The 23,765-nt window shown below is 53.6% G+C and overlaps 1 protein-coding gene and 1 long non-coding RNA gene across 2 annotated transcripts; one reads left to right on the top strand and one right to left on the bottom strand.

Annotated features, from left to right (window-relative positions):
- Window positions 1–179: 179 nt before the first annotated feature.
- Window positions 180–22,257, bottom strand: RGMA (repulsive guidance molecule BMP co-receptor a). Its single transcript, XM_052672334.1, has 4 exons — window positions 22,100–22,257; window positions 15,754–15,869; window positions 5,144–5,655; window positions 180–3,263 (listed from the first exon to the last, which is right to left on the bottom strand). Exons 1-4 carry the CDS (start codon window positions 22,111–22,113, stop codon window positions 2,553–2,555), a joined length of 1,353 nt encoding a protein of 450 aa, XP_052528294.1. The 5' UTR covers window positions 22,114–22,257; the 3' UTR covers window positions 180–2,552.
- Window positions 15,079–18,406, top strand: LOC128075512 (uncharacterized). The gene is made up of 2 exons (XR_008203878.1): window positions 15,079–15,181; window positions 17,075–18,406. It is a non-coding gene; the product is annotated as an uncharacterized LOC128075512 (long non-coding RNA).
- Window positions 22,258–23,765: the final 1,508 nt, after the last annotated feature.

The following is a 23,765-nucleotide window of genomic DNA, read 5'->3' as shown; positions in this document are numbered from 1 at the left end:
CTGCCGGCGGACAGGAGCTGCGGGGAGCCGGGATGGGGCGAAATCCGCACGGTTGGGCCAATTCCAGCGCAGGGATGAGGTGTGAAAGGCTCCTCGGGTTATGGGTTGAAGCGAGCTGCTTCGGGGAAGGGGCAGAAATGGGGCAGCGAGCGGCGAGCAGCACCATAGAACACACCGGGAATAAAACGAGACCCACTGATTTATTGTCAAAAAAACCCTCAAACTTTACTTGCATTTCTCTCAATAAATAATTTACAGTATGTACAGGCGGTGACACTCCGTGGGTCTGAGCGCAGGGAGGCGGGGACCATCCCGTCACAGCCCTCCCTTTCCTACGCCTTTTTGTTTCCATCCATTGGGTCTTTCTTGGCCACACTTCACCTCTAAGCAGAACTGGGTCGAACACAACCAAAATAAAGTGCTTCACTGTTTGCTTCTAAAATAGGGATACCCCAACCACCTTCTAACAGCCGACCACCAGCTGGGCTGCTCACCCCAACAGCGGGACTGAGCCATGCGGTAATTAAACAGGCTTTCCTTGGCTGGAAATTACCCTTGATGGGTCATTAGGGGAGGCCTTATGGGATGGATGTACTTGTTGGCACGCTGTGGGTTGGTCAGTTAAGATCACATCACACCACGGCTGTTACCTATGGGGTAGCAGCAAGAGACGGATGTTTCCTCTGAGTGAAAAACTCTCTGCCTTTCAAAATGTGGGTTTTGGGTTTCCAGGAGACAAAAGTCTGGCTATTTAGTATAGCAAAAACGTCCCCATCAGCCTTGCTGAGCAGTCAGCACGTGGGGAAGCCCAGCAGCCCAGCAGTTGGTCTCCTCAGTGCCGTCAAACTGCGATATCCTTATTTTAAAACCTGCCTAAACAGAATTCCTGGGGCACCAGCAAACAAAGCAAGGAGCAAAGTAGTAAACACATCTTTTTTTTTTTTTTTTTTTTTTTTCTTTTTGTTTCTTTTCTTTCCTTAAACGTTTAAAAACCAATTACATCTCTTCATCTGTACAGTCACACGAGATCAATGCCAGGGCTCTATATATTAAAGAGACAATATAAATTACATCCATTGACACAAATTTTTGCATTTCTCTGCTGCTTTACAAATGGAGCTCTAGAGCTGTTAGGACACAATGAAAAGTCACGCTGAGTATTTACACCAGGCTGCCTCTTGGCACCAGTTCTGACTGCCAAAGGTCGCCTATTCCCACCTCTTTTGGTGCTAGCTTGACTTGTCATGCCCAGAGACCTCCCTTGAGCAGGACGTTCCCCCAAGAGTGATGCATGTTTGGGGGATGACTTATGGGAAATTCCCTCTGAGGAAAGGAGGGAAAATCCACAAAGAGGTCTCCACGGTGCAAACCAAAGGTGGTCTCGTTTTGTTCAGTGAGCAATGAGGTGAACCACAGAGGAATACGGGAAGGAGAAGGGAAGCACTGTGTGGTGGGGGAAGGAGATTACCAACGGTCTCGAGGGAGGGAACAGACATCTGGGGGCAGATGGGGAGGGGGGACCCTCTGCTGCATCCTGTCTCCTGGCTGAATTTCTAACATTGCCCCATTCCAGAGACAAGCCCAGATGGGCTTAAGGTGCAATGGGTCTGCAATGGGGTTGCAAGTCATGACCCTGGGAGAAGGAGTGGAGCAGAGATCTAGCAGCAAACAGAGAGGGATGCTCCTGCTTCAGGACCTGGCTGATCCACAGGCAGGTAAGGGGATGCGGGGCCTGAGGGGGTGCAGATGGGGTCTCCCACTGAGCAGCCTCCCCAGTGCCAGTTTTAGGGGAGCAAACGGCACAAGGAGCTCGTCTGACACTGGGCACAAGTTAAAGAAAATGCTTGAATACTGGCCAGGTTTCTCCTGTTGCAATCAAGAGTCCTCAGCGGGTCCGGGTAGAGACAAGGGAGCCAGGAATAAAACTGTGGAGTGAATCAGTGAATCAGGTGAAGTGGCTAAAATAGCAGATGCCCTTTGAACCACAGAAAACACAAGCTGTAGCTTGAGGATCACGGCCTCCTTCCACCATGATACCTTTTTTCTTTCTGCGGTCAGCCCCACCATTTTGGCCCCTGCCTGCTGCTTTGCATTGCTTCCTGCAGCGATGGGGCTGCAGAAAGAAGCACACCCCAAAAAGTGGAGCCCAGCCACATCACGCCTGTGGCTCCCTAACACAAAGCCACGTTCACACACGCCAACATCACAGTCACCATGAGCATTTTGGGACCGTGGAGCAGCGGTGCAAGGAGGTGGGGGTTCCCCAGCACTCATGCTACAGAGAGGAGGAGGATGAAGGTGAGGGGAAGTGGGGAAGGACCACCTGAGGTGTAGTCCAACAGAATCTCCCAAACGTCCTCAGGGCATATAGTGTTCCTCCAGGGCAAGAGCTGGGGCGATGAAAGACTGGGTGCTGGAAAGGAGCTGAGATCTGAGGACGATCCACGTGCTCCCCGTCGGATCCTTTTTCCAATCTCTCCTTGTCCAGTGCAGTCATCTTGTCCCTTGTCCCCTCCTGCTCCCCTTTCCCCACAGCGTGAAGGAGCAAAACTCTATAACAAACCCAACCAACACTGACTCAAACTCAGCAGTGCTACCCAGAGGGCAGGGAGGGCCCAGGGATGCTCCGAGGGAGCCGCGTTTCCCGGGGCTAGGGCCCGTGTCCTTTCATAGAGGTGCAGTTTATCTTTGTTGGAGTGAAGCATCTTCACGTCCTCAAAGGCATAGTAAGCAGCCAGCATGAAGTTGACATCCCCCGTAGTCAGGAGATCAAAGACGCAGGACTGGAAGTAGAGGTCCTCTACGGGCAGCTTTTCCCTGCACTTGGCTGTGGCGGATTCGTAAGTGAAGGCCTCAGGGGGGGCCGGCAAGCTGGGCCCCTTCCTGCGAGCACGGCCCTCGGCGGCCTGAGCCAAGCGGAAGGTCTGGAAGTCAATCTGTTGGTTGAGCGGACAACCGCGGAGGCACAGGTAGAGGCCCTGACTGTCCCGGTCCTCCACGGCGTTGACCACCTCCTCCGGCATACGCACGGCGAAGGTGAGGTAGCGGCCCACCTGCCTCACCACAATGGTGGTGCCGATGTACTTGGCTTGGATCTCGATGTGCTGACCTGACACCTTCTCGGTGATCTTCAGGCTGTTGGCTCCGTGTTTGTCGCCGCCGTTCTTGGAGCCGTCAGCAAAGGCGGCAGGGAGCTCGTCCATCTCCGCCTGGTACACTTTCTGCTCCACGCATTCCTGGAAGCTCTTGAAGATGATGGTGAGCTGTGGGAAGAGAAGGATAAAAAGGAACGGGGTTACAAGCTGAGAGACCGCCTGAGAGCACGCAGCCACCGCCAGGATCAAGGTGGGAGGTGAAAAAGCTGCTGCTCGACCTAGCTACGACTATGGCCCCCACTTCAGGGGTGGGCGCTTTCTTTTAAGAAGCTGCCCCAACTTTTAGACACGCAGACAAGATAGTGCTCCAATTTAACACGCTCAAATATGGTCATCCTGCTTCAGCATGGAGGTAAAGGCACCACGCACTGATGCCAAGACCCAGAGCCTGGACTGAACGCGCCACCTGGAGCTGTGCTGTTATCTCCAGGCCCCACGCAGAGCTCCCATGCAGCTGGAGCTGGCTGCAGGATCACCAGGCACAGGCCTGTGGTGGCATGCCCATGCATGCAGCACTGTCTCGCCCCCAGGGCCTGGCTCCAATAGGTGGTAGAGCTTCTCTGGCTCCCATGGTATTCACATCCCACAGTCCCAGCCTCCTCCCTTCCCCGGCTTTGTAGACGAACGGGAGTTTTTCCTTTGGACCCCTGAACGTGTTGTGCTCCATCTCAACTGCATGCATTCAGTATCTTCTAGCAAGCGTGATACAAAGGGGAAAATGGAGGCAACTCAAAGGCCTGGGCTGAACACGTGAGTGGCTCCCAGCCGCTCTGCTCCCAGCATGAGCCCAGAACTGTCCCTGCCCCTGTCTCCCACCACTCTTCCACTGAGCCCCAGATGCTCCCAACCCAGTGGCAGCTCTGCTGTCCTCTCCTCGGCCGTGTCCTTAGGCACCACCTTGCAGCACCACCCCTCCCACAGATGTCCTGCCGCCTTCTCTGGATCTTACCCTGTCTCTGGCTGGAAGGCATAAGGGTAAGTCACAGACTGTCAAGCAGAAATACAAAGAGCGCCTTGGAGGAAGAGGCTTTCCTTTCAACAGCACATGGTCCACTATCAGTGGCCCAGGAATGCTTCCCGTAGCTCGTGCTGCAGATCTCATGACTAATCTCTTGCCACCACAAGCCCGTGAGGCAAATAATGGGTGAAAAGGCTCAATTAAAATGGTGACCTTGGGATCCAAACTAGAATTGAAGGTCCCTGTGTCCTCAGGGACCACCTCCCTCCAGCCAGACTTAACTGCACTGCTTCAGCAAGTTTTTAACACTCTTTGGTAAATAAGGAGTTGCAAGCATCAGCAATTATCTCTCAGGATGTTTATTAGGGACATGTCAAAACCAAAATGTCAGCTTCAGCTCAGACTGAAACAGTCACATCCAGAAGTGGTGGCTGTTGGGGCCAGCCCCGGGTTTGTTTGGACCTCAGGTGTCCCTGAAAAAGTGCTGCCATCTTTCCCAGTCTGCCTGTGCACAGACATCTGGAGTCCCTCAGGAGGGGACTTAAATTTGTCATCCCCATTCTTTTGTCTGTATTGCCCCCTACGTTACAGCAGCCATGGCTCTAAATTGCACCTGGAGAGGTTCAGGCTGGATATGAGAAATAGTTTCTTCTCAAGAAGTGTTGGGTGCTGGCACAGGCTGCCCACAGAGTGGTGGAGTCACCGTCCCTGGAGGTGTTCAAGAACGGTGGGGATGTGGCACTAAGTGACATGATTAGTGAACATGGTGGGGATGGGTTAATGGGATGATCTCTGTGGTCTTTCCCAACCTTAATGATTCTATGATTCTATCCCATCTCTCTAACTGTAGAGACAGACGAGGAAAATCTGGATGAGCAGCTGATATTTACAGCCAAACACCCGCTTGCAGAGGAACTCCCACTCTTACCCTCCCCAAGGAGACGGGCAACTTGTTGAAGAGACAGCTTTTGGGAAGAAATGGCATTCGGAAGCACCTGCACCCTGCTCACGAGCTTTGCCCAAGGCTCACCTTGCTGGTGGCGGTCGCTGAGGAGCCAGGCAGCACCGGAGTGTTGGTGACCTGGACGTTCAGGTAGTTATTATCAATAAGCGGCCAAGCTCCTTGCACCTTGCAGGTCTGGAAGGTGTCTGTGAAAGTCCTGAGGTGGGGATCCCCGAAGAGCCCGCAGTGGGTATAGTTGGGAGCTGCCGAATGTTTGTGAAAGCTCTTCTCATAGTGGCAGATTTCGGGGCTGTCAGAGCGCTCCTGGCTGTCCCCGGGGGGCAATGTCCGGAGGCGGGGCTGGGACGTGGGTCCATCCTTGGAGCAGTTGTGTTGCACCATGAGATCGTCTATGCCATGCACGGCCGAATGGTAGGCCAGGTCCCCCCTGCAGGTGCGGGCGGTGCGACGGGTGCAGTGCGCGTAGGCGCGCAACGCCGTGCAGAATTCCGGGGTTTCCTCTGCGCCCAGGTGGTGCGAACCCGACGTGGCCGCCCAGAACTCAGAGTTGCACTTGAGGATCTTGCATGGAGACGTCACTGCGAGGCAGGGAGAAAACACAACGGGGTCAGTGCTTGCGTGGTCCCCACCTTGCACGTCGTCGAGGTCCAACTCTCCCCCCCCAGCCGGGTTCCCGCAGCCCAGCCCCATCACATTGGTTGCACCGCGTGACGTGGCCTCGCTCACCAGACGTGACCCTCTCACATGACCCCAGCTCTCATGCATCAAAGCCTAGGAAGCCAACAGAATGTGCCCCGATTTAAGCCGAGAAGGGAAAGAACACCCGGCCTTCAGACGAATGTTCCTGGGGGAAAATGGGGTGTTGAAGAATGGGACTCATTCATTAACAGCATAAGGCGGGATCACTAATGTGGTGGGAGAAGCAGTGGGGTTCTTAATGTGGTGGGAGAGATGCAATGGGGCTTTTATGCCCTTTTAGCACTTGACATTGAAAACGGTGCGGGGCAAATTATCACGTGTTCTGCCTCATCTTCACCACGGCAAAAATCCACGGGTGTGAAAACCCATCCCCAGCACAGCCACTGCGCCCCAGACATGCAGTGATACCGGCACCGGGCAGAGCGGGATCCGAGCTCAGGCACCGCACTGCCAGGTTTGGTGCTGCAGCTGAGAAGCTGTGCACCAATCCAGCAGCACCCCATGCTGCAGTGCACCCCCGGGTGCTTGGGGAGCCCGGGGCGGGAGGCAGGAGGCCCGTTCCCCACCATGACCCATGCAGAGAGGGAGCGGGAGGCTGACGCAGAGGAGAAAAACCGGCACAGCAGGGTGCAGGCTGCCAGCCGCCCCGCTTGCTGTTGCCCACGCGGAGAAGCCGAAGGCAGCAAAGCCTCTGCCGGGCTCAGCAAGCTGGAGGAAGGGAAAGGAAATTTGGATCCTGCTCTTTTTGTTATTTTTTAATTCCCCTTCCCAGTGCCTATTCCCCAGGGTTGTGTGGCTTCCCTGGAGCGGAGCTGAACGCAGCTGTGCAGAAGCACATGGCGTTCACTGAACAGCATGCAGACACTGCTTGTGCCAATCCGGAGCTCTGCTGGGTGAACTCAGGCTCGCACCACTTAACATTCATGGTGCTTTCCTTCCTCTCTTCTTCATCAAACCCCTTCAGAGGGCTCGGAGACGGGATCAGGCACAAAAGGCAGCAGAGCAACAAGAGAAAAAGCCCCACTATTTCCAGATGCTTTTGCATGTGCATATATTCCTGTCTTGGCGCTTGTTTAGAAGGAGGCTGGCAATGCATCTGTGCCAAAATCATTTCACGTTTGTTTAAAAAGAAAGTTACAAAACCCAGCATTGTTGCAGGCAAAACAGCGTGTTTTAGTTTTAAACACTGCAGTGTTGGAAACCTAAACACAGTCAGTGCTGGAAAATCAGAAAGAGAGAGCAAAGCTATAAAACACTCAGCAGTCCGGCTCTTGGGCTGCGTGCTCTTTCCAAGAAGAGTGAAGTGCAAATAGGAAACGGTGACAGGTTCCTCACAGCTTTAAAATTCTTGTTTTAATAAGCACAGATGCTAGCAACAGCTCTGAGAACCCAGGAGCTGTTTCAGCTTGGCAGTGTCCAATTTAAACCTGCAAGAAGCACTGTGGAAACCCTCGTATCCCGCTGTAACTTGCCATCGGCTGGAGGTGACCTGAAAACAAGCTTTGGACCTGAGACATGGGCTGACACTTTGCTGTGGTTGTTACAGCTCATACTATAGCTGCACAGTGCCTGAATGCAGAGGGAGAAGGGAAGGTCGGTGCTGGAGGTGGCATTCCCAGTGGAAGGTATGAAATAAAATGCACACAGAAATTTGACTGGTACCACTATACTGGTACCACTATCCCTGATGCCTGTGGCACTAGGCAACAGCATCCCTGCTTTCCCATTATGCCTAATGCTTTGCTCAAGGGTGCCCCGAGGCTGCACACAGACAGATGTTGCTGCCCCTGGGAACAACAGGACACATCCCTGGGCATTCAAGACCCCCAGCCCTGGTTCCAGACACCAGGATGCGCTGTACGGAATTTTCAGCAGGAGTGAAGTCACAGCCCATTGCTCAACGACCATTAAGTCCAGCTCCTGGGCAGTTGCTGCTGCATAACAGCCCCCAACGCTATGTGCCCAACGCATCCCACACTGCCACACCACTGAGGATCACTCACTTTATAAGGTTCAGGGTTAAAAAAAATAGTAATAATACCCACAATGGCAAGGAAGCCCATCTCTTCCCTCCCTGAGCCCGAAAGTGGGAGCATTCTTCTTTAAGATGTTATCGCTTGGGTTTGGCACCCGTCCCCTTCTCACTGTTTCGCACGCGGCCCCATATAAGGCCACATTTCCAAGCCAGGTGCCGTGGCAGCAGCACATGGGGCGGTGCACAGCAGGGCTGCACACAGCCGTGCTGCTCCATGGATGTGCCTCTCAGCAGGCTGGTGGTTTGGCAAAGCCCTGGGGGTGCTGCCTCCTCTTTTTGCTATGGTGTGGACTGGCTACGGGGGGCTGGATGGCTGTGGGTTTGCAAGCAGGGCTTGGCGAGCACGGCCTTGCTGTTGGACACAATGATTGTGCAGGCACCTGTGTGAGTCAGCCCTGGGCTAGACACGTGGCTGCCACCACTACCACGCTGGGGACACAGGACAGAGCCACCACGGAGGGCAGCAAACGTGTCCTGTTCCACGCCGTGCCCTTCCCCTGGCAGCAGCTTTGGCACAGTCACGCAGGCTGTGCATTTGTACCCGGGCCAGGGAGCGATGTTTATTCAATTTCACATAATCTATTTTCCATCTCCTCACAATGGATCTGTTTTTGAACCACAGATGACTTAGCACAGGAACAAATCCCTCCTGAGCAGGAAACCAAGGAGGCTCTCCAGGCTCTGCATGACACCCTCATCTCTGGGTGACACTGTCACTGTGGTCTGTGGCAAACGGACCTTCAATCTGATGACTAGGTGATACCAATGACACCTGGCCTCCTCCCTTCTCCTTCCAGGGGCTTGGTGCCATTCAACGAAGGGACAACATTTCCTTCAGTTGTCAAGGCTGGCAGTCTGGGAAAGTTTAAAGCTAGACAAAACATTCAATGACAGCCACTCTGCCAGCCCAGTGTCTGCGGTTGTTCAAGTGCACTTCCCAGGAGGACTTCTGCAGCCCAAGGTGACCACAGGCTAAAAAGCAATGCCCCTGCTGTGGGAGTTTATCACCTTTACAAATGTGGGTCCTGCTTCTAAGTGGATTTTATCTGCCTTCATTGTAAGGACATAAAAAGAACCAGCTTTTCTCCGAAGCAGTAAAAAAAGTCCGTTAGTAACCAGCATGTGTTTCCCACAAAGATATTTACACACGGCAATCAACTCACTTGTCAATCCTCCAGATAAGCTAAACGGTTTGCACTTTTAAGTTCCCACTGCAAGGTGTTTGCCCAGCCCTGCAATCAGCCTGCTGCCTCCCTTCCCCACGGCAGGAGGCTTTCTGCAAGGCTCACCTCGCCTCTGCCTGTGCACACAGGGATCAGTTCATCCACCAGCCACGGCCATCCATGAGCCATGGCCACCCACCACCAGTGTGCCCAGCAGTGGTGAATTCACCATATTCCATCAAGTGCTTCCCAAAATCAGCTGCCATCAGAGAATCACAGAAACGTTCAGACTGGAAAAGACCACTAAGATCATCCAGTCCAACCGTGGACCCATCACCCCTGTGCCCACAGAGGATCATGAAGGTTGAGGAAGATCACTGTGGCAGAACCACACTGTGCTCCCCTCCAGCACAGCTCCATGCCCCGCTATGCTGCACGATCCAGGGGTAAGTTTTCATGCTTCCTCCACACACACATCCAACTTTAAGAGCCAAACTTTAATCGTCTTCTAATTATCAGTGCCCCTTCGTCGGGTGTCAGGTTGCCCAAAATTCATTTACCCAAATCACTCTCCTGCAGAAAACCAGCACAAACCCAACAATTCATCCCTTCTCCTGTAATTTCTCCAGCAATGAGAATTACTGGAAATTAGCTTCTGTGGGCAAAAGCCGGTTCTTTTAAGAGTCTTGGGTGCATGTTAACCAGACCTGTTAATTTTAAAGCGTTCACTGCTAAGAGATGTTGTTTAATATCCTCTTGGTTACTAACGGGCTGGAAAGTATTTCATCACCCACATGTGATGCAAATACATCACCCCGCTCCTTTCCAAATACATGGATTGAAGTGTAGATGTGCAAGCCTCACACATGCAGTAAAAGGCCTTTTCGGAGAACACAGTAAAACGTAATTACCTTTGGCCTCACATCTGAGCACGTAGACTCGGGCTCCTAAACACATATTTATTTAAGTAATCTAAATAAACATATTTATGCCGACACCTCCATAGGAAAGGCACGGCTCTCGGCTCAGTTCGGGGAGCGTGCAGCTCCTGCATGGACATCGCAGGCAGGAGAACGACGGGGAAAGGGCTGCAACAACCACAGCGTTCCTTGAACAACCTACGGAGTGCATCTCCTCCTGCGGATCTCCTCCTGTGAGGTTTTGGGGTCCGGATGGGGATGGGGATGGGCAGCATCACCCTCGGCCCAGCTCCGACCCCGAGCTCCGCCAGCGACCTCCTTTGAACTGCTAATCAGAGCCAATCTTGCCGAATAATAGCCTGCTTATTATTGCCTCGTTTGCATAACAAAGAGGCCCAATAAAACTGATTTGACTGTGCTCAGAGGGGGTGTGAAAGATCAGCTCTGAGAAAAGAGCTGCAGGAATGCAGCAAACTGCTCCAAAGCCTCAACCCAGGAAGAAAGACAATGCAATTTGCCATCAAGAAAAGCCCAATAGACCAATAAATTACCCATGTGCAAAGGGATTAGATCAGGTTTCAGTTGCGCTGAAGTGGGGGGAGGAGGACCGGGAGGAGGGAACTGCAGGAGAAAAATAAACCTGGCTCTTAAAACGGCTGCAGCTCATATTTTGCAAGGGCGTGCATGGGGAGGTTGGCTCAGCTGAGGCACCTTCGGCGCTGCAGCCTGCATTTCGTGCTCTCTTCCAGAGGCCAAGGCAGCAGTAAATGCATTAAAAGCATTAAACGCACAGATGCAACAAAGGATGTGCTGAGAACTGAGTTGAGTCTGCAGCATTTTTTAGCCCAGCGGTTGTGTTGCTTAAAAGGATGCTGGGGAAGGGCTCCATTCGGTTTGTTTGTGCTAAAAAGAACACAGAAGTTTTCCCCTCTCAAGCACTATAGCATCTGGAGGACCTGCCACAGCCAACTCCCCGTTGTCCTCAGCACCGAGTTCATGGCCCCCATCCCTCTTCTCCCAGCATCACAGGCACGGGGCAAGCACAGGCAGGAAAACAGCAGCGTCAGTGCCTTCCCTGGCCACGAACTGCCAGATGCTGTGGAAGAAGCCCACGACTGTTCCTGTCACAATCGGCCCTTCTGGCTCCGGGTCACCGCACTGCGGCACACTTAGCGGGGCTGAGCGCATCTCCTCCCAGTGCCCAAATGGGAGAGCTGACATCAGCACAGAAGCAGCAGCCCCGTGCTTTGGAGCTTGTTGTGATGCTGCTTCGACGGGACCCAGCAAATCTGGAGACATTCAAGATGGACCGGAAAGGAGGAATGAGGATTCACGGCCGGAGCAGCAAGTTGCAGGTTGGCCCATTTTGCTCTTCGGCTTCACTGTGGGACTCAAACTTCAGCAGTGCCTTTACTGCTTGGGTTAAAGCAGCAGCCTGGAGCTGTGCTGCTGCTGGAGGGTTGCTGAGTTTTGCTTCACAGATGCAGATGGAGAGTTGGTGGACAGAGGAAGACAAGCGAGGGAAGCAAGCTCCTTTGATTCTTCATCTGCAGAAGGGCACTAACAAAGCGGCTCCCCGCCACGTCACACCACGGGTTTTCCTGGCTGCTCTCCCAACACCAACAACATCCGTGTGAACCACCTTGGAGGCGTGCTCCATTTTACAGATAAGAACACAGGGCCAGGCAGGGATTCACCCAAGGTGAGCCTAGTGGAAAACAAGGCGGTTTTCCTCCCTCAACCCCTATACGAAACGTCACCCCCAGCTTCTCCAACAGCACCCGTCCCTAAAGCAGCGACACGGGTGCCCTCGGCCACCTCCTCCAGCCACCAGCCCCAGCCACCCCAGGCCTGGCAGCCCCACAGACATCTGCTTTGGATTTCCATTGCGCTCCGTGCACCCGAGCTGTTTTCCCAGGGTGCCTTTGAAGGCACAGCTGCCACCCACCAGCGCCCGCGGGCCCCCCAGGTGTGGCAGCGGGTCCTTCACCCTCCTCCTCCTTGCCCGGGCCGCAGCAGGGCTGGCAGGGAAGCACTCAATGCTTACAGGTGTGGATTCCCTCTAGGAATAATCATCCCCGCTGTGCTCTTGTGAAATTTCAACCCTTCAAACGCAGAGGTAAATGAGACACAAAATGAGGAGATGGAGAAAAGCCCGGAGCACATAAATCTGGATGAGGCAAATTTATACAATTAAATGCCTGCCAAAAAAATTGCGGCATCTCCATCGGAGGCGTTGGTTTGAGCGCAGGGCGGGGGGTGGTGGCACAGCACCCAACCCAAAACCTAGGTGGGCACCCAAGAAATGCTGGGGTCACAGCTGGGGAAACACAGGGACCAAACAGCCCATGAGGTAAAAAGTAACAGAAAACCACCCAGCTTTGCCCACCCATCCTTGTGCTCAGCCGTGCCCACGGCTGCAAAGCCCAGGGCCAGAACCTCTCAGCATGCAAACTGCTCAGGATGCTCACGCAGTGCACAGCAGGACTCAGCACCCTGCACATCTTGCTGTTCTCGTATCCGCAGGGACTGCAGCCCCGCACACCACGGCCGGGACGTTGCACAGAACTGCTCAGTTGTAGGAGCCAGCTTGTTCTCCGCAGTCAGAGCCCTATGACTTCATCAAGGGGATGGCATCTGGTTTTGCAGTTGGACATAATTCAATTCTCCCCCTCGCTGCAGGAATTTCAGCTGGTGAAGCAGTGATTTACTCAGCCAGGCTGCACTTGAGTGCAAAGCAATCTCGAGGCTACAATCGAACGCTCTGTTATTTTGAGAGCTGACGGACAAGACGAGGGAATAAATATCCCAGTGATGGGAGCTCTTCTTTTAATCCTGGCTGTTGCCAAGTGCAGGTTGCAAGGCTTTTTAAAGGCACTTAGGGGCTCTGCTGCTAGAAATGTGCTCCGTGCCCCAGGATAAGACTCCTCAGCTGTCCCATCTGCACATCTGAGCACAGCCGCTTCTGAGCATCCCCCATCTACTACATCCCCACCCCATCCCAAGCCTGCAGCAGCCCTCAGCTCTCTCCAGCCCCATTTAAACCATCTGGGACACCGACTGCTCTTTAGGCCCCCTTATTCCACATTTACTGGAGTACCCATTTATCTGTGCCAAACCCCCATTGCCACTGCTTTTTTTCTTGCCACTCCTCTAATGTTCACCCAGGGCTGAGCTGGAGGGAGAGCACAGAGCTCACTGTCACCATGCCCCAGCTCTCTGGGACCAGCAGGTTGGTGCTTAGCCCCAAAGCCCCAGGTCAGGAAGTTCTTTGGGCTGCACCGAGTGCTTTCACACACACAGCCGCATTGGCCACAAAAAAGGAAACCTCAGCTGCTGCCAATATAAACCCAAAGTCACCCCCGATATTCCCCCATTTCCAGTCAGCAAGGACCTAGAATCGTGGGAAGGCAATCTGTGGGGGAAAAACAAGCGAAGTGCCCACCCCATATCCAGGTACAAGGCCAGCTCAGCATGCAGTACAACAGGGAAGCCCATGTATTTCCAGGCTGACGTTTGAATCTCTCCCCACTTCCCAGCACTGACAGTGTCTTCCCAGTTCCTGGCCCTATTCAAGGTGCTCAGGTGGTTTTGGTTCAGCTCCTCTTCTCAATATTGGCTTAATGCTGTTATCACATCCCTCCTTGCCAGCGTGACAAAAACATTTGGGCTGGATCCTTCATGGGAATCCACCCCTTTGCCCAGGTGGACCAAGGGCAGAAAATGTTTTGAAGGCAGAAGCAGCCAAAGCAAGCCACCATCTGGGAAAGCCGAAGTGAACTAAAGGACATGTGGGAGAGCAAAAACTGGACTGATTTTCAAAACGATTTGCAAGAAAACTCAGCGCAGCCCCAGCTAGGAGGTGGAGGCACCCCAGACACAAGGGTGGGACAATACCCATGAACATCCCAAGTGTTGGTGTGAGCACCATCCTGCTCCCCATGCAGGACTTCTGCCAGTGGTAGCTTTTTGTACACCAGGATCCCCCCCCCCCAGGAACTCCATGGAGTTGAAGCCAGGTTGAAGTCATTGGTGTGAAAGCAGTACACTTGAGAATCCAGCTCAAGCTGCATGTAGGGGGGGGTTACGCAAGTAAATAAGTAAGGCAGGACTCGATGAGGCAGCGATCCAGCCCACCAAGCCCCACGTCCCCCCAGGTTTTGGAGTACTACGTGGCTTCCTGGGGCCGCGACACCTTTTTGGGGACTCTGCCAAAATCCTTCATGGGAAACCAAGAGGGGGAAAGGAGGAAGAAATTCCCCCCCGTACCCCATCCCCATCTTCCCACCCCCAGAGCTGGCAGCGGGCCCCCCAGCACCACACACGGGCAGCACCATCTGTCTGCTCCCTGCTCCCGCCGGCTCCGGATCGCCCCGTTTTGCCAGTTCTTTGCACCTTATTTGACTGCTGAAGGGAGAATCAAACAAAGCAGGCGGGCAGATCGCGTATCAAGTTCTTTCTTGCACCGTAAATCTCACAGCCCCAACCCGCTCAGAACAGGGCATTGTGGGTGCTGCGATGGCTTAAACCCCCAAACTGGGCGTTTGTGCAGGGCTGGGGGGGGGGGACGGCTCGGCGTGAGCACGGCACAGATGGGCTCATTGCATGTAAGACAGGAGGGAGCAGAGCAGCGCTTTATTTATTTGCCGCATGTGTGTGCAAGACGGCTGCACCTACAGTTATGCAAAAGAAAGGCATAAAATTTGGGAATGGGGAAAACTTGTGCTCAAATGCAAGATAAACAAACCTGGCAGAGCGGAGCGCAAAGGCTGTTCGCTCTCCCTCCTGCTTTCTCTCCTTCCCCCCTCCACTTTTTTGCAAGCAGAAAAAAAAAAAAAAAAAAAAAGGAGGTAAAGAAACTGGAGAGTTTTGGAAGGAACAAATCCGCCTCTGTGGACTCGGTTTCCCCTCCCCCAACAAAAACAAGCACTCAGGGCTTGAAGGAATTTGCAGGCAGAGATCTGCCAAAAACATTGTGAAAAACTATGGGGGATTCATTGGAAACAGATGGCGTTTTCAGCTGTAATTCTGAAATTCTCTCCTTTTCTGACACAATACAAACAAACCGGGGGTAGGGGCCGGGGGGGCAGCGGCGTTACGGGGCAGCGCCGGTGCGGGGCCGGGCCATTTGGTCGCCGTGCAGCCATTTGCTGAGCCCCCCCTCAACCCAACCTCCCCCCACCTCGACCATCCGCGACCGAAACAACGATGCAAAGGCTGCAGCACCCGCGGAGGGCAGGAAGGTGACGGCGGAGGGGGGGCAGCTGGACCGCACATCCCGCCCCAGGTGAGCACCTCAGGGCTGTGCCATCCCCCACCGCCTTCCCCATTCCCAACCGCATTCCCCCCGTCTTGTTCCCATGCCAGCACAGCAGCGGCGATCGAAGCAGACCCCCCCGGCACTCGCACCCATCAACGCATCAGTGGGCATCAGGCGCGCTCAGGTGCCCCCACCGCTATTTCAGGGCACCCCCAGGGACGGAGAACACCGTGGTCTGACGGCTGCTGTCAGAGCGAACCCCTCCTGCATCGCCCTGTTGTTTTGGGTTGTTTGAATTATTATTATTATTATTATTATTCCTTCTCCCTCCCCCCCCGCCCCCCCCGCCTCCCAAACCCTCCCGATCGTCTCTTTTCCCCGTGAGACGAGGCAGCGGGGAGACAAAGAGGTGAGCGCACGGCAAAACCCCCGCAGCGCTCGGGGGGGGGCGGGGGCAGCAAATCTCAGCCCCCCACTCCACTCCTCCCCGCTCCTCTTAAACATGTGGCCAAGTGCTGCGGAGAGCACGGAGGAGGCCCACGGGCAGGGGAGCGGTGATATGCAGGGGATGGTCTTCAGAACAAGAGGTTGGTCCTTACCTGGAGGGAAGATGCAGAGAAAGACAGGGAGGATTTGGAAAAGTCCCAGGGCTGTGGATCCTGCCCCTCTCCCCATACCCATCCATCCAGCTCGAGCTTTAACCACTATCCTCTCCCTGGAAGAAGAGTTTAAAAAAAGAAAAGAAAAAAAAAAAAAAAGGAAGAAGAAAAAAATAAATAGGGAAGGGAGGAAAAGAGGGAAAAAAAAAAAAGGAAAAAAAAAAAAGGAAAAATAAATCAATCGAAAGAAAGAATAAGAAAAAAATAAAATCTAAAAGCCCCACATGGCTCCGAGGAGCGATGCAGGGACGGGCGGCCCCAGCTCCTCCGGTGCCCTCTGCACTGGAGGATTACACAGTTTTCCTCCTCCTCCTCCTCTCCTCCCGCCCAGCCCCGGCCGTCCGTCACCCGCCGCCCGCCAATGGCCGCCGCCCGCCCCGCGCCTCCTCCACTGCGCGGCGGCGGGGAAGGGGCAGGGCCGGCGGCCATGGGAGGCGGAGGGAGCGGCGGGGGGAGGCGGCAGGCACCGGGGGTGCGGCTTGGGGGAAGCGGTGCAGTGCCCCCCCCCCCCCCCTTCAAATGTCAGCGTTTGGAGCTAAAAGGCGCCGAGGGGAGGGGAGCTGAAGCGGGGGTTGTGGGAGCTCGCCCACCTGCGCGGGAGGTGCGAGCCTTTCGCAACCCGTGATGTGAACCCGGCTCAGTTAGAAGGGCGGCTCTGAGGTCCTCAGCCCTGCACCGGCGGTCCCCGGGGAGGTCTATCTTTGGGAGGGGTCCCTAAACGCAGCCTGCAACGCAGCCTGCAATGCAGTGCATTGTGTAACTTGTGCTTTCTCAAGACCTCCGCTGAATTAGTTCTGGATTTGCAACGTATCCTTCTTTTTTTCTAGGGAAAAATCCCACTGTTTGTGACATACGGTTGCCCCGGTGAGTCCTGGAGCTCCTTCCTGCTCCCCAGCAGCAGCTCCAAGCACAGCAGACGTTGGTTTGCCCGCCGGGCTCCAAAACCCTTCTTCCTCCCACCCCTGGGTGTGCAGCGGGACGAGGCGAGCAGGTCGGACCTGCAGGTCCCAGGGCTGCGCTCCACCCAGGGAAAGGCAGAGCCAGGAGGAAAGCATCCCCTTAACAGCCTTCTCGGATCTGTTTAAAATTTCCCTCAAAGGATATTTTAGCCACAGTGAATTGAAGACAACTCCTGAATGAGAGTGCCCATGGGCGCACTGTGCTCTAACTAATGTGCTTTAACTTCCCCATTTTGGATCGTCAGCCCTCCTTTGATGGACTGCTCTCTCACCCTCTGAATGTTTCCTCTCCTCTCTCCCAGGAGTTTTCTACAAAGAAGGATGCTGGCTGTTCTCCTGCCCTTCTCCCAGCTCTGAGTGCCATCTAACATGGGGCCCTTCCTGCCATGGCCCAGCACAGCCTACAGATGCTCACTGACTTCACTTCCAGTTGTCCTTGGAAATCGCCTTCTGCCTCACAGCACTCCAAAGGATGCTTTTCAGCCTGACGGTAGCTTCAAGTCTCCAAGAAGAGTCAGTGATTTCCTCCCTACAAATATCCCTGCAGAAAGCACGTGGAAGAGGAGACAAGAAGATATCCCTGGAATGGAGGGATCTAACAGCGCCTGCCTGGTTCTCCTCGGGGGCCTGAGCCCCTTGGCCTCCAGATGAAGGAGGGCTTTGTCCAGGCTGCAGCCAGAATTAAAATGCTGGAGCTTTTCCAGATGGGACCCAGATGGGATCCAAAGATCCTGGGGCTTTGCCTGCTTGATGGGAGATGTGTCTGGGTCCCGCAGCTGCACACAGATCATAGAATCGCAGAATGGTTGTTGGATTGGAAAGGACCCCAAAGATCATTCAGTTACAACTGCTGGGTGATGCCTGCTGAGGGCAGAGGGAGCTCCACCAGGAGGGAGCTGCTAGGCTGCATCCAGACCCGGGGCAGTGGGGGAGGAAGGCTTACAGCAGGCTCCTCTCTGTGGGGGATGTCAGATGGGGGCAAGTAGGGCCCTTCCAGCTGCTGCTGCCACCCAGGGAGAGGTGCTGATGGCAGTGGGAGGCTATGAGCTGGGGGAGCCTCGGCCTGGAGAGACGGGGCCAGGCGCACAGGCTGCAAATACCCTCCCCTTCCTCTCACCTCCTCCACTTCTCAGCCCTAGTTCCTTTCAGCCCACCCTTTGCTTTTCCTCCGGTATGAAAAATGTCCCTCCTGCTATCACTGATGACAGACAGTGTGATCTATTTGTTTTTAACTTGCAAAACAGCCAAATGACCACCATTCAAAATCCAGCTGCTAAATAGCTGCTGCAAGGCTGGTCGGATTGTCTGACCTAAAGCCTCCTCGCTTTGGTGTTGCTGTTTTGTGGCAAGCTGACACATGGAAATGATACACTAAAAATCCCGTTTGAGGCGATATTTTAAAAATGAGATCCTCGTTGGAGCTTCTGCCTTTGGTACAGGAAAAGCTGTAAAGCAATGAGCTGTTGCCCCTGGCTCTGGTTTGTGAAAAAATTTCTCCTTGACTTTGCACAGTTGCATCACGCATTGCAAATGGGATTGCTGTTTTTGGCACTGATCAAAGCAGCGGATTTCACTGGAGAAAACAACAGATGTGTCCAAACTGAAATGGCAGAGCATAAAAAAGCCCCAAATAAGGTGTGTCTCAGCTCCTGCTCCCTGCTCTGTGCTTTTCAGGTCACCTTCACCTTTCTGATTAGCTGAATCAAAGACCTGGACTTAAAATCAACCACTAAGACCGAAGCAGCATGAAGCTGGGATTTCTGCCTTGCCCAATGGGGCTCTGCAATATGTGTTGGAGAGCTCTGACTGCAGTTTCCCTTGCTCCTTTCCTTCGTGAAGCCAGGATGAGGCTCCCTGTTCAGGCAGCCCAGCACTTTTTGCAAACAATATGTGGGAAACCACCCACCGCTATGTGCAAACACCTCCGAGGCACAGTGGAGCTCCCAGGTGACAGGCAGGGAGAAATCCCAGCCTCTGCCAGCCGATAGAATCCTGCTGATGCTCAGCCGGCCCTGCTGGTCTGAATTTATTTTTCAGAGTGTTTCCCAGTGCGCTCTGCCCTATGCCACACTATGCATATCTGTGGGCTTCAATGGGGCTGAAGGAATGCGCCTAATTTGAACCCTAAGGTTTAAAGGTGATTCCTTTCCTTACAGCCTTCCTAATGGAATTACTCAACACCTGTAATTATATCACTAAAATAGTAAATATGAGTATTTCTGAGGGCTGTAACTGGTAGTTAGAGGAGTCCTGGTCTGCTCCTGACTCTCCTGTGAACTTCCTTTCATGCAGTGATCCCTGCACAACTGCAACATGCCTTTGCCTTCTCTGCCTCAGGACAAGGCATCCTGTTCGTGTCCTGGCTGGGGTGAGTTGTGATCAGGAAGTTCATCTTGCACCGTTCAGCAATGAGACGTGCTTGGGTTAAGCAGAAAAAAGCTAATCATTCCCTAAAGGAGGAAGGGAAGTTTGTAGTGGAAACCCCCAAATTATTATCTGGGGAGGTTTGCGAACCGATTCCAAAATGCTTATGGAAGTAAAAGCAAACACCTGTGCTCTGAAAGATTCCCTTATTAGAGAAAAAAGCTCTGAACGAGAAGAGAAATAATGAGAAAAAAAAAAGCCAACATTTTTCACATCTTTCTGCAGTAAGTCACACCTCTTGTGTTTGCGGTATACTGGGAAATTCATTTCCTTTCCTCTGCTGTTTTTTTTTTTCTCAATTATTATTATACTTTTGCAGTTTCCCCAGCTGACAGCACAAGCAAACTCTGCTCTCCCTGAACTGTGTGCCTCGAGGCTGCCCAGCAAGTGCCTGAAACCTCTTCCCTCCAACCTGTCACCTCACACTGTTGGTAGCAAAGTGTCCCTCCAAGGTCTCAGCCACGCACCGAGTGTCTGTTGTGAGCGAATGGGGCAGGCGTGCTGGAATTGAAGGCTGCTGCGTGGCAAAGTGCAGGAAAGTGTTGGCTGCCTGGGATCATCCACCTGCCTCTGTGAACGTTAGACTCACCGACCTGGCTATGCAAAGAGAGGCCAGTGGGGCGAAGGTGGAATATGCATAGCTTCGTAGCACCAGTAAGTAAAGTAGGAATGGTGCGTTGTCGACCTGCAACTTTGCATCTGCCGAGAGTGGCTAATTAACAGCAGCCCTAATTGAAGTTGCTGTGGATTACCATGCTTCAGGCTCTCTGTTCCGAGAGCCTGCTCCAGACTTGCAGCCACAAGTCACCTTGGAGTGCTCCAAACCAGCACAAGGCAAACAGAAGGTAGAAAACTTTGTCTTGCTCATCACAGAAAGTGAAAGGTGGGGATAGTTGCAATCAAATTCAGTTCGTCACGTCCCTGCCTATAACAGAGGGATTGCAACTAGATGATCTTAAAGGTCTCTTCCAACCCAAACCATTCTATGACTCTGTGATTCTATGATTTTTTGTCTCGTACTTTTTGACTGGTGGTATTCCTTTCTCTCTCTTCCCCTTGATTGCAAAGCCTTGTGGGGTAAGAGTGCTGCATGGGCAGACTGTAGCTCTCCCTTGTTCTGTAGGGTTTGGAGGGCTGCCTGGCATTCGCTCTCTGTGTATTTCGTTCTCTGCAGGGTGCTGTGCTTTCTAGTCTCCTCTTTGGGGTAAGAATCACTACCTCTGTAGTGTATCTTCCGCACATCTGGGCTTCTCTAAAAAAAAGAGGTGGGCTGGGAGGTGCCCAGGACGAAGTTCAAATGGCCACACGTCAGCTCAGCAGAAAAGATGGGTAAACCTGAACTGCCAAAAAATAAACAGCACAGAAGAATTCGCACCCAGAGCTGGGTGTTTATCAGCAGAGACAGAAACCAGGCTGTGCAACAGGACAAGGGGGCAACCTTGGCTTTCCCTGCCGCCTTTAATAACTACTGCTGTCTTGAGAAAGTGCAAACAGAGCTCCTTAATCCCACCCCAACCTGGCAGGTCAGCTGAGGACATCTCCTGGGTCTCCACATTTAAAGGTGGGCCATGACACTGTGTGTGTTTGTGAATGTGCATCTTCAGTTGGTTGAGAAAGGTGTCATTGAGAGGTCTTATGGAAAATGCTCTGTGAAACCCGGCTTGTGTCTCCTTGTTTCAATTCCTGACAGCGATGGACAGAGATGCAGCAATCCCATAGCACACATTTTGTGCAATTATTGAGGTTCCGAGATGCTGATTCAAAACTTTTTCCTGAATATCTGCAGAAGATGCTTTCCTTTTCATGGAAGGGGGGGGGGAGGGAAGGGAAGGAAGCAAAAACTGTAAATCCAGCACTTTTCTATGTATTTCAGGAGGTGAAACTGGGCCGGTGGCAGCTTTCATGGGGGGAGCAGCTGGGGGTGGCCGTGGCCCCACTGGGTGGTGCTGTTAGCCCTGCACCGCCTGCACAAGGATCCAGTTTATAAAATAAATGCAATCCAACGCCGCCTTAAACCACATGACATAACAGCAGCTTGCGAGCTCCCATTAAAATCTCAATTTGGGGAAATTGATTCTACCTCTGAGCAATTGCGATGCAATTACTCCAACAGGCAGCAATCAAGAATCACATCAAAACAACACCAAACTTTCATCTCCTGCCTCACAACCACCACCACAACAAAAAGCACCTGTCTTGCAAACACAGCCCAGCTTCCTTCAACGTATATAATATTTAAGAAGAGCAACGTGCAGGTCCCAGGCTGGAAGCAAGCCTGGACAGGGGCTGTAGGGCTGGTGCCTCTGTACTGTCCTGACTCAGGGCGAGCTTCTGCCGCTTTACACTTCTCCCACCTCTGCATCCGGCTGAGACTGGGGGCTGTTTGCAGAGCCAGTTCCCCAGCAGCGAGGCCAGCCACTCCAGCTGTGTGTACTCTCCCTGCACACAGCAGCAGCCGCCCCTGCCCACCTCCCACATCTGGCCAGCTGTTAGGCATCGCCCACCCTGCCCACGTCCCACATCTGGCCAGCTGTCACCCTCCCGACTCGCAATCCCCACCCAGCGCTTTGAGACCCCAGCAGCGCATCCGCAGACCAGCTCGGTCACTGCGACTGGCCCCGCTCTGAGCAGACCACCGATGAGAAAAGGGAATCTTTTCCGTTCTCATCGGCGGTCTGCAAAGAATTATTCGGCTGGCTTAGCCCAGGAAGGTGCAGCTTTAGCGGCGACCATCAGGAGGAGGATAAATTAATAACCGCATGCTAGCAGCAAGCCGGCCGGAGGGGAAGGGGAAGAGCCGGGGTTCCGTATGGAAGAGGCCGGGGAGGGAGCAGGCAGTCGGGGCCATGCGGGGGGCCGGGGGCAGCATGCGGCCGGGGGGGCCCCGCGCAGCTCCCGCTTACCTTAGCGGCCGCATCAGCCTCTCCAGCCCTCCGCGGGGGGGTGGGTGCAGGGAGTTTTTGGTTGTTGTTGGTTTTTTGGGGTTTTTTTTCCCGTTTTTTTTTTTTTCTCAGTAAGAAAATAATAAGAAAGAAATAAAAAAAAAAAAATAAAAAAGAAAGAAAGAAAGAAAGAAGTAGCGATGGCGGGGAGGGGGGGGGGGGGGGGGAAGGAAGGCGGCCCCCCCTGCCCTGCGCAGGGCAGCCCCGGCGGGGAGCAGCGCGGCCTCGCTCAGCGGGACGCGGGGAGCCGCATCGCCCTCCCGGAGCATGTGAGAGGCAGAGGAGGAGATGGAGCCAGATAGGGAGGTCTCCTCCCTCCTTCCCTCCTCCCTCCTTCGCTCCGCGCACGCTGAGCAGGGCCGTTAGCATGCGGCGGAGAGGGGGGGTGGGGGAGCAGGAGCAACCCCTGCTATGGGAGCTGGGGGGTCCGCGCTGCAGCCCTCCTTGGGCAGCACGACGAGGCTGCAGGGTCACCCCGACACGAGAGGGGTGGGGATGCTCCACCTGCAGCAAGAGCTGTGGAGGGGATGGGGGCTTGAGGCGCATCATTGTGTTGGTGGGGTATTGTGGGGAGAGCCGGTTTCGGGGGAGGGAAAGGAATGCTCTGCATGGATCTTTCAGGCAATAGCGGAAAGATGCAGACCCTGGGCGGCACCCCTGTGTAACCCCTATCTCAGTCTCTCCCTTCAGCCCCCTCACCCACTGGGGTGAGCCCAGGGTGGGCACCGAGCTCCCATGGAGACTTGGGGACGCTGTGGCACACGTGGGCACCAGGTGCCCGCATTTCTGATGGGAAAGCTGTGGGTGCAAGGCTGTGCCAGCCGGAGTGTCACACACACAATTAATTACTGCAGCCCCAGAGCCACAAATGTGCTAAATATGCTGTCGGTGTAGCGCGTGGATAATAGCAACCCTTTGCAAAGCGTTTCTTTCTCTCCTTTCTCTCTCTCTCTCTTTTTTTTTACCCAGCTCAAGAGACAACAATTGCAGAGAGCACACAGCAGCTCCGCCGCTTGATTAAGTCAGCAGTGAAGACAAAATGTGCCTACACAGCTTAAGGAGGATCTGAATGTGTGCTAGGTACAAATTAGAAAATGGATGTGATTTAATCACAACAAATCTAAACAACCCTGCCACAGAAACCCTGCCATCCAGGAGGTCTTTTTCTTAAATGTGGATATGATGGGTGTACAGTCCTGACAAAGGAACAATGTATTTGAGGATGAATTGTTAAAGCAAGAACAGAGAAAAGGCTGGGAGAAAGGCCGATGTATACCAGATATGTTATCAGCTGTAGAAAGAACCATTTTCTTCTGTCATACTTACTTGCAAATTACTTTGCAGCTCTGAATGCTGTGGGGTCTGGATGCTGTAGCAGAGGCAGGGCTGCTGCTGCCAGGGCTGGGAATGGGTACAAAACCTTGGAGGTCTTTCAGCAATCCCCATGGCCACTTCTCCCAGCTCTTATCAGCACGCCGTTAATCTTTGGCATCACAACAGCAGTTGGCACCTCCAGTTCCAAGTGCAAGGTGCGTGTCTTTGACCTTGTTTTCTGTGCAGCAGCGTGGTGCAGAGTGCAGGCGGAGGTGTAAAGGCCCTGGTTCTGAGGGTGTAGCTCTGCCCTCAG

This window comes from Tympanuchus pallidicinctus, unplaced genomic scaffold (genome assembly GCF_026119805.1).
Source record: "Tympanuchus pallidicinctus isolate F22 unplaced genomic scaffold, pur_lepc_1.0 scaffold12, whole genome shotgun sequence".
Taxonomy (NCBI): Eukaryota; Metazoa; Chordata; class Aves; order Galliformes; family Phasianidae; genus Tympanuchus; species Tympanuchus pallidicinctus.
This window is presented reverse-complemented; position numbering and strand designations above follow the sequence as displayed.